General features: G+C 45.7%; 1 protein-coding gene across 1 annotated transcript in view; it reads right to left on the reverse strand.

Moving 5' to 3' along the window:
- Ak4 (adenylate kinase 4) overlaps positions 1 to 14624 on the reverse strand; it is a 53503-nt gene that overhangs the window by 14485 nt on the left and 24394 nt on the right. Inside the window, exon 2 of the mRNA XM_050136136.1 lies at positions 7589 to 7708. Coding sequence (XP_049992093.1) covers positions 7589 to 7708 — 120 coding nt within the window. The remainder of the gene's footprint in view (positions 1 to 7588; positions 7709 to 14624) is intronic.

The raw sequence follows: 14624 nt of genomic DNA on the forward strand, positions 1-14624 counted from the left end.
CCTAGGCAGTTTGGATGCTCACCTTACTAGACCTGGATGGAGGTGGGTGGTCCTTGGACTTCCCACAGGGCAGGGAACCCTGATTGCTCTTTGGGTTTACGAGGGAGGGGGGCTTGATTGGGGGAGGGAAATAGGAGGTGGCGGGGAAGAGACAGAAATCTTTAATAAATAAATAAATTTAAAAAAAAAAAGTAGAGTCTTGAGGACCAAAGTAATGGTTCTGTAGTTAAGAACACTCCATGTTCTTGCAGAAGACCTAGTTCCTAGTACCCACGTTAGACGGCCTCCTCAGGCACAGGCCCATACATGACATACACTTAAACATACAAAGGAACATAGAAGATATTTTTTTTTTAAAGTAGAACCAAACAGGTCTTGGCAAAAATGATCTGATCAAGTCAGGTGGCAGTGGTGGCACACACCTTTAGCTCCAGCATTCAGAGCAGAGACAGGCAGCTCTCAAGTTCAATACAGATTGAGGTGCAGGGCAGTCAGGGTTGCAGAGAAACCCCTCCCCCAAAATTATCTGATCAGTTTTGATACATAAACTCAAAGGTGTGACCATCTGGGTGACAATATCATGGTTTCCTACCTGGTCACAAAAATAACCATGAAATCAACCAAACCCAACAAACAAAATCTGATCCCAATTCCATGTAGCTCCTAAACATAGGTGTCACCTCGTCTACCAGGTCAGCAGCATACACAACCTCCACCCACCCGTGCTGTGTCAGAGAGCGTAAGTGTGCGTCTATGCACTGCGGGTGCGCACATGCGTTCTTGTATGCACACGCTCCAGTGGCTCACACACACACAAGCTGTAGCACGCCGGCACTCTATCCGTTGTGGGTTCCGGGTGCTGACACACGAAAGAGTTCCACAACAGCCTGGAATGAGGTATAACAAAGGTTTATTTATCTGGCGATAAACTCACAGAAAGAGTAGCTATCTATCTGCAATCCTCTGCGTGTGCTGGGAACTGGAACCGAATCCAGCAGCCACGGGGACTGCCCAAGCTTATAGAGATCATGCCGCAAGTAGACTGGTATCTTAAAGGCTACCGGCTGCAAGGAGCTCCCACAGCATCCAGATCACACTGCCATCATCAGGCCCTGAGTGCTTTCACTAATCGTCATCTCACCAGTCATAATCCTTCCTTTACTGTCCCCAGCCAAGGGCACAATCAGTTACACCTGTATTCATATACTTTAGAAATATGTCTTATAAACACATGGAAGCACTCATACACTCTCAAAGCGGGGCTGTCTTCTATTTACCCAACAGCACCTCCTCAGTAACCACCTAGCCACGTTATCACACATCCAGAATCATACGCTATCACAAGGGCGACAGGGAAAACTGCTCCAGGAGCTCAGTAAAAGATGTGAGGAGACAGGGCGCACTGTTCATTCTCAGGAGGCATCTGCTGCCCAGTGGGGGATGGCACTCTTCACAGGCCGGCCTCGCAAAAAAAAAAAAAAAAAAAAAAAAAAAAAAAAGGAGAGGAGGACCGAGCCGGTCTAATCTGCTAAAAACTCTCTGCCAAGGCAGGACAGAACCATCAGCCCCAGGACCCCTGCTCCGCTTTCTCAGCATGCTTCTCCTTCCAAGGCCTGAGTGGGTGGACAGGCATGCCAGGATGTCTCGGGTCTGAGATCACTCTCCAGGAACGCAAGCAGTCATGGCAAGGCAGTGCATTCAGACAGCCTGTCTTTCTGGGCAGAAAAGTGAATACATTAAAAAGAGAATTCCCTCCGGAATAAGTGAGTTTGTACTGCTCACGAGGAAATAGTCTGTTTAATACAACTTCAGCTTCTTAAAAATTTGAGTCTCATCCCATATGTGGGGTTGCAAAAAAGTCTGGCAACAGAACAAGTTTCTGAATTCAAAGTCAAGTGTGTAAGGAACCAAGCAATGTGTGGTCTCACTGCTGCCCTGCTCACTCTTCACACTGCCCAGGCCAGGACCTGAAACACTCAGCTGCCAGGGCTGCTGGAATGGGACTTAAGTCATCAGCAACGTAATGAGTTTAAGGTCAGCCTAAGCTACATGAGACCCTCTATCAAGACAGGGGAAGAGAAAAGAGCATTACTTTCAGATACCAAGTGTGCCAATACACCCAGCAAACTGCAGTGTTTTTAACCACACACACAGAGGTCTCCGTTCTAAGGAACATGATGATGCTATTTGGTGGTGCGACACACCTCTAGAACTACCACACAGGAGGCAGAGGCAGGAGGCTCCCTGTGAGTTAGAGACCAGCCTGGTCTAGAGAGTTCCAGACCAACTAAGGCTACACAGACCTTGTCCCCCAAATAAACAATATATGATTATTACCAGCAAAGGTTTGGTCTGTATACCTATTTTAGAATTTCATGCCTGTGATGGCCAAAGGACAATTTAAAGAATTTAGTTCTGTTCTCCACCATTGGGTAAAAGAGATCAAACTCAAATAGCTAGCTAGCCTTCGTATACCTGATAATGGGTATCAGGGACCTATACCTGATAACAAACTCAAGAGCTTTGCGCACCTATTTTAGAAACTTGCATGCCAAAGGTAATATAAAAATCTCAAGCAAAACGGTGTCAGTGAAAGATATTTAAGAAACCTTACAGTTATCTTTATCTTGAATTAAAAGACTTAAAAATTATTTTCCAAACTGCAAGTGTTTTCCTGGAAAACTAATGCTATGATTTGGATGAGCCGAGCACAGTTCCCAAAGGTCCGCGTCCTGAGACTTAGTAACCAGGACATGATCATGATATGTTTTTAGAGGTACAGCTTGATGGGAAGACACAGGGTGTGTGTATCATGGAAATGATTACCATGGTTCTTGAGGATTCCAGTTAATTCCCATGAGACTTGTGCAGCATCAAGGAGTGTAGCACCCTACCAACTCTGGCTTCCTGAACTACATCATGAAACCTCGAGCCTTGTGTGTGTGCTGTTACTGAGATGATATCGATCAGGATATGATGCAGGTGAGGGGGGGGCCCTTGCTAGGCTGCTCCCCACACCTCAGACACTGACATCCCCAGCTAGTGATGCTGTTTGAGGAGATGACACATGTGCAGAGAGACAGAGACAGACAGACAGACAGACAGACAGACAGACAGACTAACACTTCCAATTTGCTGCCTTGCTTTGTGTCTCACTGCTCAGTTGCCCACCGCCATGTCTTCCCTGTCATTGAGGACTCTGGAGCCCTAGCAGAAATTAACTCTTTCTTCCATGAACTGCTTTTGGCCGTGGAACCTTATCACAGCAACGGAAACGTAACTAATATACCCCCACACACAACTTCAAACTAAAGAAAACCTTTTGTTTACCCATTACTCATCTGAATCGTTGCTTTATTAACGAAAGTTGACCAATGCACCAAATAAAAGCCTTTTGAAGACCAACCCTGGTAGCTCATATCTGTAATCCCAGCATTTGGGAGGCTACAGAGAGGATTACCATGAGTTTGAAGTCATCTGAGCAACACAGTGAGACTCTGCTTCAAAGAGAAAGACAAAATGGGTGTTTCTTTTCCAAGCACAGTGAAGGTAGAGCGCTGAACATTTGCACAAGGGTGGCGTTGGCCAGGAAGAACACACACCATCCCCCACCCGACTTGGTGTTCCCTTGGCCTGCATCCACCGCACCGATTTCCACCCACAGTTAGCAGGATGCCTCTCTGCAGCCATATGGACCAAGACGATGAGTCATCTGTCATCCAGAATTCCTTCTAAGACAGGCCTCTACACATCCAATCACCTTTTGCACACTCAGCCAGCACATCTCGGCTAAGCACGACCATGTTCCCTGCAACATAAGGGGTCTAAAGTAGAATGTGGGGACCAGCAGCCCTTACGCCCGCGCTGTGCCAAATGGACAGATTCCAGAGCTTTGAAGAAAAATCAAAACTGAATACGACCAGATGGGTTTTCAGAAAGAAAGATGAAAACCAAGTCAGCTGGGAGACTGACGCACTTCACTAAAAACAGGCCAGCGCTGTAAAGGGACCAGCTCTTCTCCAAGAGAACAGCTAAGACAAAAGCAAGCAGGAAGAGTCCTGCCTGACTTTGCAACTGCAAGGCAAAATTTTTAATGCTTTTTTTTTTTTTTTTTTAATTTTCACAGGGTTTCTGGCCTCCATGAGATCCACCTGCCTCTGCCTCCCAGTACTGAGATCTTGAACTTCATACTTCATGCAGTAACCTACAAAAAATCCCAGGCCCTGTAAACTAGCCACAATTACTAATAAAGCCTCATGGCATTTACTTAAATGCCACTCGTAAGCAGTTTGCTTCCAGTCATTCATTTCATCCTCAAACTCTTTCCTAATCCATCTTCCACAACAAATCAAATGCACAGAAAAGTACAGTGACCCGCCCAAGGTGACACACTGCCAGGGAGGGGAAGAGTTCAGATTCAAGAGCAGTCTGGCCCCAATGTCCTTTAGCTGCCTCCTGAGGAGTTTAAAGTACATGAGGGCTTATGATTAAATTAATTGAAATGAATTACCAACGGGTACCAGCAAACCTAGAGCTCATCCCAAATACACAAAAACTGTTTGGGAAAATGGGTATAGTGGTGAACCCTAAAGTGCCACTGCTGGGGGTAAAGCAACACTCAGGTGTGACCCCCACGAGACTTGCCAGGTGAATGACGCCAACTGATGCGATAGTGGTACCCCAGTTACGGGGATGAGAACCAGCTGCTTTCTGGTTCGATCTACAGGAAGGAACTCGCACCACTGACTTCAAAAGCCTAGCGGGGCAGTGACTACTGTTTCGCTAAGTGGGCAGGGTGTGTTTCGTCTGTCAAACTGACTTTCAAATATTGATGTTTAGGACCACAGGCTTAGTGCTGCCATCAGGTTTGGTCAAAGAAGCTCCTGTTTGCCATGGGTGATAGCTAAAGTAGAAGCTGTGAACTGTTCAAAGTGCTAAGAATAAGTGACTATTTAGTATTCATCCCTAAACAGGGCATCCATGTTACCAGCCTACCCACACCCATAATAACCACATCCAGAGAGGCTCAGAGGTGCGGCCTTGGGCGTATAGTGGTGAGCATAGCTGCCTTCCAGAGAGGCTCAGAAAACACAGAACTGCAGTGTGTCCTGGCTGCTTTTATGTCAACTTGACACAAGCTAGAACCGCCTGACAGGAACCTCAATCGAGAAACCGTATGCATACAGGCTGTAGGCAAGCCTGTAGATCATTTTCTTAGTGACGGACACGAGGGCACCCAGGCCATTGGCACGGTGCCATCCATGGTCTCTGCACCGGCTCCTGACTCCAGGTTCCTACCCTGACTTGCTTCTGTGATGAACTGGGATGTGGAAGTGTAAGCAAATTTGCTTTTGATCATGGTGTTCAACCACAGCAACAGAAACACTAATTAAAACGGGGTAAGAAGTGTAAGGGCGAGAAGAAAGGGATGTGGATTGCGCTGTCTTCTAGGCATAACATGGCCTGTGCACCTTTGAACTCTTGGCGGTTGTTATTACTTACACAAGACCTGCCTAAAACTGGGCCTTGGGAACCTGTCCTGGAGAGGCTGATAGGCTCCGCGACTCCCTGAGAACTCCCAGGCAGTGTAGTGGGACTGGCTCCAGGGGAAAAGACACTTTTCTTCCGTGGTGCAGCGGCTGGGAAGCTGCCCAGTCTCCTGTAAATAAGCCCTCACCCACGCTCCTTAATTAAAGTCACTGGGGCACACATAAAAAATAAAACAGAAAAATAGAATTGGGACTCGCTGGGAAAGGGGAGATGGAGTGGGACAACGGGTGAAGAGCAGATATGATCAAAACATATATTATGAACAAAATTTCGTAATGAAGCCCATATAAATAATATATACCAATACAGGTATTTTAATTCTCTCTCCTAATAGTTAAGATGCTTTTCTTGGTTATTTGGTCACAGTGACACACAATTCGAGTAACATTCACAAAAATCAAAAGGACTTTGCCTGTTTCTTGAAAGTCCAGAAAACACTAGGCTAAGTCATGTCCCACTTAACTCTGGAGTTACCCTCCCACATCCATCTCATGTGTGTGAATGTTTGCTTGCATATTCACATGTATGCCATGTGCACGCCTGGTGTCCCGAGAGGCCAGAAGTTACTAGATCCCGTAGGATTGGAGTTACAGGCTCCAGAGAGCTAGCTACCATGTGTATGCTGGGAACCAAGCCTAGGTCCTTTGCAAGAGCAAATGCTCTTAACCACTGTACCCTCTCCAGACCCCCATTCACCTCAAAAAAAAAAAAAAAAACCATTCTTTCATCCTCGGAGAACCATAAAATACGTGTTTTCTCTTACAGTATTTGTAGCTAATTTTTTTATGTTTCTTTACACAGCTAACTCCTTTCCCAAGACAGCTATTAGCACCTTTAAAAAAAAAAAAAAGGTGTCTTAAACTATTTACCAAAAGGGAGGTCAAATAAACATCCTTGAAGACACATCCCTGCATAAAAATTCAGAATGGAATGTAGTTGGTTATTTTAATCTTTGCTCTTTGGGTGCCCACTACTCAGCTCCTAAATAAATTCACGGACACTTATTATTACTTATGAATGCCCAGCCTTAGCTTGGCTTGTTTCTAGCTAGTTTTCTTTTAAATTTTCCCATCTATCTTTTGCCTCTGGGCTTTTACCATTCCTCAGTCTATATACCTTTCTTCTTACTCCTTAGCTAGCTGAGTGGCTGGCCTCTGGTGTTCTCTCACCTTCTCCCATTTTTTCTCTCCACCTGCCAGCTCCTGCCTAGTTATTGGCCATTCAGCTCTTTAATAGACCAATCAAGTGTTTTAGACAAAGTAACACAGTTTCAGAGTTACAAAGAAAGCGACGTATCTTTGTATCAAGAAACAAATATTCCACAACATAAGTGAATAACACATCTTTACTATTTCACAACAATGGAATGGCTGGACCATAAGAATACTATACTGCCTCACAAAGGCCCCACTCCTGTGGCCTAGAACCTGTAAACCCAGAGTGGCTTACAACCTGCTGTAATCACCTGCCTCAGCCTTCCAAGTGCAGAGATAACAGGTATCCCCTGGCTAAGGCTGCCATTTTTTTTTGGGGGGGGGGGGGTTCAAGACAGGGTTTCTCTGTAGCTTTGGAGCCTATCCTGGAACTAGCTCTGTAGACCAGGCTGGCCTCGAAATCACAGAGATCCACCTGCCTCTGCCTCCCAAGTGCTGGGATTAAAGGTGTGCACCACCACTGCCTGGTTAAGGCTACCATTTTTATAATCACCTTCCTATAACTAATATAAGACTTTTAGACACCCTATCTCTGTTAATCAGTCAAATGAAAAACAAAAAACTCAAGAGTTGGAATTTGTACAACCCCAGTGAATGAAAATGCCTCTAATTTAAGATGGTACCCAGTGTAACCTCATCATGGACACCGTGGAAGTAAGGCAATGACAGCAAAGTCAAAGCTTTCAAGCTAATGGTCACCAGGCAGAAAACTAAGGTGACATCACACTGGGTTCCCATGTTGTCAAATTATTTATTATCAAACTGTAAAAACTTACGAGAGAAATCAAGAGTGCTAAAGTCCAGCCTGCCCAGTACCCACTCACCGTCTAACAGCCAGTGTTCGGTGCTCCGGGTCTCCAGTTCTGACACCATGAGGCGTGTGATCACATGATCGGGAACCAAAAGACCTTTTTCTAGGTACTGCTTTGCCGTGTCGCCAACTTCTGTTTAAAAGAGGGGGAGAGAAAGAAACACTCAAGAAGGTTGCCAAGATGGGTGTATCGGCGCAAGCCTGTAATCCCAGCACTGAGGGGGGTACAGGCAGGAGGGCCAGAAGTTCATCATCCCAGCACTTGGGAGGCAGAGGCAGGTGGATCTGTGAGTTCCAGAGGCCTGCCTAGTCTACGTAGTGAGTTCCAGGGCAGCCAGAACTGCACAGGAAGACACTGTCTTGGAAAGAAAGCCCAAATCCCACCCACCCTACCGGACCACCCAACTACCTCACTTCTCCTCCCCCCCCCCAAAAAAAACAAGTATTTATCAGGCAGTGCGGGAAGACTGAAGAAGGTTCAACTATCGCCTGGGGGACCAGAGGGAAAGAAACCATTTCAATTAGCATGTGACTTTATTCACAACACTGGGGAAATAGACGCAGGTATATTTCTGAGAATGAGGCTGGTAGGTTCTACAAAGCAAATTCCAGGCCAGTTAGACCTGTCTCAAAACAACAACAACAACAAAAAAAAACCCACATAGGAAGGCGTGACAGTCCACACCTGTTATCCCAACACTTAGCAGGCCAAGGTGGAAGGATCAAGGGTTTAAAATGAGGCTACGTTAGAAAGATCCATCTCCAGAACTTTAATGCACGTGCACACATTCACGCACACACGCGTTTCTTTTCCTGAGCCTCAATAATCAGATGGTTTCTAGTGGCGACACAGTTGTAATGGCAATTTTGTGTTATTGTGAACTGCCAACTTTGTAAAAGAATATGAATCTTAAAACATACGTCAGAGAAAAACAATTTCTTGTATATAGGAACCTTTACACAAGACAGCAGACAAAGGACGGGGTTAAACCTACCTATTTCTAAGAACTGAACATTTTCTTCAAAAAATGAAGTCCTCTGCTGAGCAGGGATCTGAACCACTAAGCGCCACATATGCACAGGCATTAGGTTCTTACATAACCACAAAACCAGGCTCTGGTAAAAGGTGCCCACTGCCCCTTGAAACCCATGGGGTAGAGAGAACAGACGCCAGCAAATTACCTCCTCCCTCCACTCAAGCCATGGCACACACCTGCACACTAGGATGGATGGAGAGATGACTGAGCAGGTGGGCAGGCGGGGAGGCAGGCAGGTAGGTAGGTATCTAAGAATATTAACAGTGGGGGAAAATGCCAGAAATATGGATAAACAGAATGACTGGAGTTATCTCAGAATATTATAGGAAAGTGCCTGAGAAGCGTTTTAGCCCCATTCCCCCCTTGAATTTGCATAGATCCATTGCATCTCCAGCTTGAGCCTGTATTGCTATCCTCAAGTGAAGCACTGAACCACAGGCTGTGGAAATCTCGACATCACTCAATCCCTAGATTCAGGGCTGCTAAAACTGCAGGTCCACGTAGGCTATCCAGCCCCAACTGATACATCTACCACACAACCTCTACACCTAAGGCTCAAGGAACATTCTGGAAGAGGGGAAAGAAAGATTAGAGCCACAGGACTAGAAATCTGCTGTAAGATTGTGCCTTCCAACATGACAACTATAGCCACGTAATCAACAATATACCTGAACAGTAATGTCTCCAGCTAATCAACACAGATGGGGAAATCTCTTGGAGCCCCACACATAGAGTTACAGACTGATGACTAGAGAGAGAGAGAGAGAATATTAAATATTTTCCAACTATTTCTCCAACACCAAGTGGTCAGTCCTAAAAGCAAATACATACAAACATGAAAACAGACTCGATGAGTTCTATGTACATATGCCACCATTCTTTTCTTCTCCCCCCTTTTTAAAGGAGACAAGGGGTGAACCCAGAGCTTCTCACACGCAGGCAAGTGCAAAATCACTGAGCAAGGAGAGCAGGTGCATGGGGAGCTACGCTGCAGGTGTTTGAGGTACCTGCCATAGATGGAAATACTTCAGGCACTCATGACGGAGAGCAGACCAGCAAGACATGGGACTGCATGCAGGTGACTCTGAAGGGCATGGCATTTAAAGCAGCTTTAGAAAGGTCACTCCCAGACCAAAGGCCAGCTACTTCGATTGAGGGGCTTGGTGGCAACTCAAAGTGTTGGTAGGGCCCTCCATGGAAAACAAAAAACCTCAAGATGGCATGGGTAGTGCCTTCAACAGAGGTGTATGCCACAGAATAAGGCAATATGACCTTGGAATGGGAAGATGTGAGAGCCCCAAGCCTAAGACAAAAGCCTGACACAAGAAACAGAAGCAAGGGAAGGAGCCCTTGTCTGTCCCTTGAGTACCTTGGTTTGATCCAAAGGAAGCTTAAAATAACCCCCGTGGAAGACTTCCAGCACTCACTGGGTCCGCTATGTAACCGAGAGCAGCAAACATTCCCAACTGTTTCAGACAGTTGTGGCCTCCCTCTGAAGGAGCCAGGCAGCAAGTCCACTACCCTGACACAACACACGACAAAGACTCGCAACCACGGGACCCGGCCCATGAAGGAAGTGCACAAGAAGACAGGTTACTCCAAGGACTGTCCCTGCACCTGCCCTAGCTAGGGAAAGCTAATGGCAACGTGTTTAGATGAATTACAGAGCTGATCCAATTTCCCAGGGAATCCAAGATTGTGCTCTTCCGTCCCATCCCTCCCTCCACTGTTTCTCCCTCTCCTCTGTACACACACTGGGTGGGGGGGAGGGTGCCAGCTAGAAGATGGGGTACCTCTAAGTCACACAGACTGGCCTCTTAACTGGAAACCCATGTGCCTTATTCAACCTCCCATGCGCTGGGATTCGAGATGTGTGTCACCTCCCTGGCACATCTTTTTAGACTTAAAATCTACAGAGCTTAAGCCAAGTGGCTCATCCTTCCAAACTCATACTTCCAAGAAAGTTTCATCAGCTCCTAAGATCCCCAGTCATGGAGTTTTAACCACAGCGACAGAGAGGCGACCAAGGCAATGCTCACCTGTGATTTATTGGCAAGGTTCCACCATAGGGGAAGCCTTGTATTTTTCTGGCAGTTACACAAAAGTTAAAAACCACACAAAATTACTGTAAAGATGAGTTACATCTGGCAAAATTTTATGGAAAAATCAAGAATATAAGATACAGGGCAGTGGCTGGCAAGAGCAGGAGTGGAAAGGGACATTTAAATGTTCTCTTTCTTAGGCTAGAAAATGTCTTCTCTGTGTCTGTCTGTCTTTGTTCTGACCAAGTGAGAACAAGTTGGATTCAGAAGACAAGCTAGTCAAATGTCTACCATGCAGCAACTTCCCACGATGCCTGGCTGGGTCACTCAAGACAAACTTTCTGTGCCCATTCAATGCCTCTGAGAAAAAGACCTGGCAAGGAGCCAATTCCTTCCCAAGGCTGCACAGCCTATGAGTACCAAACGCAATGTGGAAGGGACAAAATTAGAAGAAATCAGAGTCCCCAAACTGTAGCTTTGTGATCCTAAAGACTAAGTTCTTTCTCTTTCCATGTGCAAGAATACTTAGGTACTTACTTGAAAAATACTGAGTCCTCCCTATAAACTGTTTGCCCTTCATATTACTTTGCTAAATCTCTTCCAATAAGAAAATACACTTAGCCGGGTATGGTGACACATACCTTTATATCCAGCACTAGGAGGCAGAGGTTAGAGGATCTCTGAGTTAAAAGCCAGCCTGGTCTCATAGCAAGTTCCAGGTCAGCCAAGGCTACATAAAGACCCTGTCTCAAAAACCTGGAACACTTCAAAGGGAGGTCACAAGGAGGAAAACGCTCATCATATAATATTTTAGAAGATCTTGGGTAAAGGTGTGTGATCCATGGAACCCAAGTAATGGAGAGAACTGACTCATAACTGTCCTCTGACCGCCACGGTACCCAAGTGCATTCAGAGCCAACCAAAATGATGCTAGGCTGAAGTCAAGTTCAGCAGTGCTCACCCTTGTTAAAAAAATAAAATAGCATAGCAGCATGTATCTGTAATCTCAGAGCTGAGAAAGAGGTGACTAGAGGCTCCTAGAGTTTGCTGTCCAGCCAGTTAAGTATAACGAACCAACCCTAGGTCCTAGTGAGAAATTACACCTGTGAAAACACACCCACATTTGCCCCCAACCATCCCTGTACAACACACAAAAACAATGCATATCAAGGACTGAGGATCCATCTGCGCAGTGCTTGCCTGCCTGGCATGTAGAGCCCTGAGTTCTATCTCCCAGGACTCTATAAGGTAGACATGGTGGTGCACACCTGGAGTCCCAGCTTGGAAGCTGGAGGGAGGAGGATCAATAGCAAAGGTCATTCCCACTTCAATTACAGAGTTTCAGGCTAGCCAGGGCTACATGAGACCCTGACTTTAAGGATGTCAAAGGCTAGGGAAATGGTTTAGTGGAAAGAGTGCTTGTCATGCAGGTGTGAGGATCAGAGTTCAGATCCAAGTGTCCACACAAATGACCAGACGTGACTCCAGAGCTCAGAAAGAGATAAGGCCTCCTTGGAGAATTAGGCTAAACTAACCCTCATCAGGATGCTCTGGGCTCAATTAAGAGGCCTGACTCAATAAAGAGGGCTAGAAATCAAGGAAGACTCCTTCAAGCCCCTACACATGAGGAGGCACACATATTTCTCTCTCTCTCTCTCTCTCTCTCTCTCTCTCTCTCTCTCTCTCTCTCTCTCTCACACACACACACACACACACACACACACACAGTCAAGTTGGGCATGGGATAGAATCTTCTATTCTATCACTCAGAAGGTTCAAGGCCAGCTTGGTCTACAGACTGAGTTCCAGGACAGCCAAAGCCACAGAGAGAAAATATTTCAGGGAGAAAAAAATGAGTTTAAGGACAGTCCAGACTACAAAATAAGACCCTGTGTCAAAACCAAGACAAACAAGACCAAATCCTTTAGAAGTAGAAATTACTGCAGAAATCCCTAAATATAAGTCATTTTCACACTTAACCCAAATGAGTCTTCATCAACTCCTGGCTGAGCCTAGTCCCTAGGGCAACTAGAAGGATGTCCAACTGGGTAAGTGGGTGGGCAGTCCAAGCTGCACCACACCCCCCACCTCAGACCCACATAGGTCTGTATGCCCATCTACAGTGCCTGTGGTCTGCACACTTGCCTGCCACTACTGCACACCTGCCATGGCCACAGTGACTGGAATGTTATGACTGGCCAACACACCCCAAGGGTCCTCCTCCCCAGCGGGGGATTACAGGTGCATGGCCACCACAACCAGCTCTTCACGCAGATGCTGGGGATCCAAACTTAAGTCCTGTTGCTTACATAACAAACACTTGACACCCACCCAAATCCATTGTCAACTTACTCTCTGAAGTTCAGAGATGCCTCATCTGCACACAAAGAATGAACCATTTGCTACATGACAAAGCTTTAAATGCTATCTTCCAACCCGATTCTCCTCTGGCAAGCTCTGAGATTACTGATTTAAGCATTAAAAGCATTCTGTTGGTCTCACAAAGACTATTTGGGGTCTGTACAAACTGATGTGGCAATATCATCACCACAGGTTACACTGCCCCTTTTGAAGTCTGACCACAAGGAGCTGTTCTTGGAGCTCCTTCAACACCCACAAAATGTCTGTATCCACTCTTAAAGATTGCAAACTCTTAGGACTCCTATGGATCATCCTAAAGAAACACCTACCCCTCTCAAACTATCATGTAGTTGCCCAGGGTTCTATCCAACAGCACAGAGAAAATCCAGCTGCCTCTCTCCAGCCTGTGCCTCCCTTCTTGGTGTCTGCAAAACACAGATAAGGTTTATCTACAAAACTCCAAGCCTGGAGACTCTCGAGCTTTCCTAAGGAACATGACAGAAGTAGATTTATAACTTACAATTTTTAAAACTTGGAACTCAAAATTTTAATCCTCTTCATTTTTATTTCAGGACATCGTTGTTGTCCTAAAGATCCCTGTGGGGCCAAGTCATGCCTCCACACCTCCTCACAGGCTTAGATGACATCATTTAGCTCTTTGCGGGACGGGGTGGGAAGGGGAAAACCACTGGTTGGAACCTGTTTCCTGTGTGGTAAAATATTCAGTTATCTGAGTCTGTGCGATCATTTATCCCTGGTCAAAACCAGGGCAATGATAAAAGAAATTTTGTTTTTTAGCCTACATTTAAGCCAAAATGTATGAAATCACTGTATCACTTAAGATGAAAAGGGAAAGAATTTGTAATGTGATTCATATCCCACCAATGTCTTTTCAAAGACTGGGATGGTTTACAATGACCAAAGGAGCCTGTTGTGGACTATTATTTTAAGATGTGTTGCATCTGTTTGGGCTGTGGAACATTTGTTAATGATGTAAAGATCATGTGTTTAACTCTGTGAAGCTGTGATTCTTTGCCTGTCTAAAACACCTGAATGGTCCAAAAAACGGCTAACAGCAAGGCAGGAGAAAGGATAGGTGGGGCTTGCAAGCAGAGAATAAATAGGAGCAAGAGATCATCAAGAAAGGAGGATGCTAGGGGCCAGCCACCCAGCCACATAGCCAGCCACTGAGTAAGCGTGAATTTAAGATATACAGGAGAGGGGCTGGAGAGATGGCTCAGAGGTTAAGAGCATTGACTGCTCTTCCAGAGTTCCTGAGTTCAATTCCCAGCAACCGCATGGTGGCTCACAACCATTTGTAATAAGATCTAGTGCCCTCTTCTAGTCAGCAAGCATAAAGTGTTCTGTCTGTCTGTATAAGTGTGTGTATATTTTTGTAAGGGTGCTTTTAGTTCCAGCACTTGGGAGGCCGAGGCAGGCAGATCTCTGTTGAGTTCCAGGCCAGCCTGGCCTACCAGAGCTAGTTCCAAAAAACCAAAATAATAATAATGCTCTGTGTGTCATTGTGTCATTTATTTGGGAGTTGGGTGGCAGGGAGTGAAAGAACCAAAGAATAAAAAAACAACAGCTAACAGAAGCAAACATGACC

Source organism: Alexandromys fortis, unplaced genomic scaffold (assembly GCF_014885135.2).
Source record: "Alexandromys fortis isolate MF-2015 unplaced genomic scaffold, M_Fortis_MF-2015_v1.1 scaffold_13, whole genome shotgun sequence".
Taxonomy (NCBI): Eukaryota; Metazoa; Chordata; class Mammalia; order Rodentia; family Cricetidae; genus Alexandromys; species Alexandromys fortis.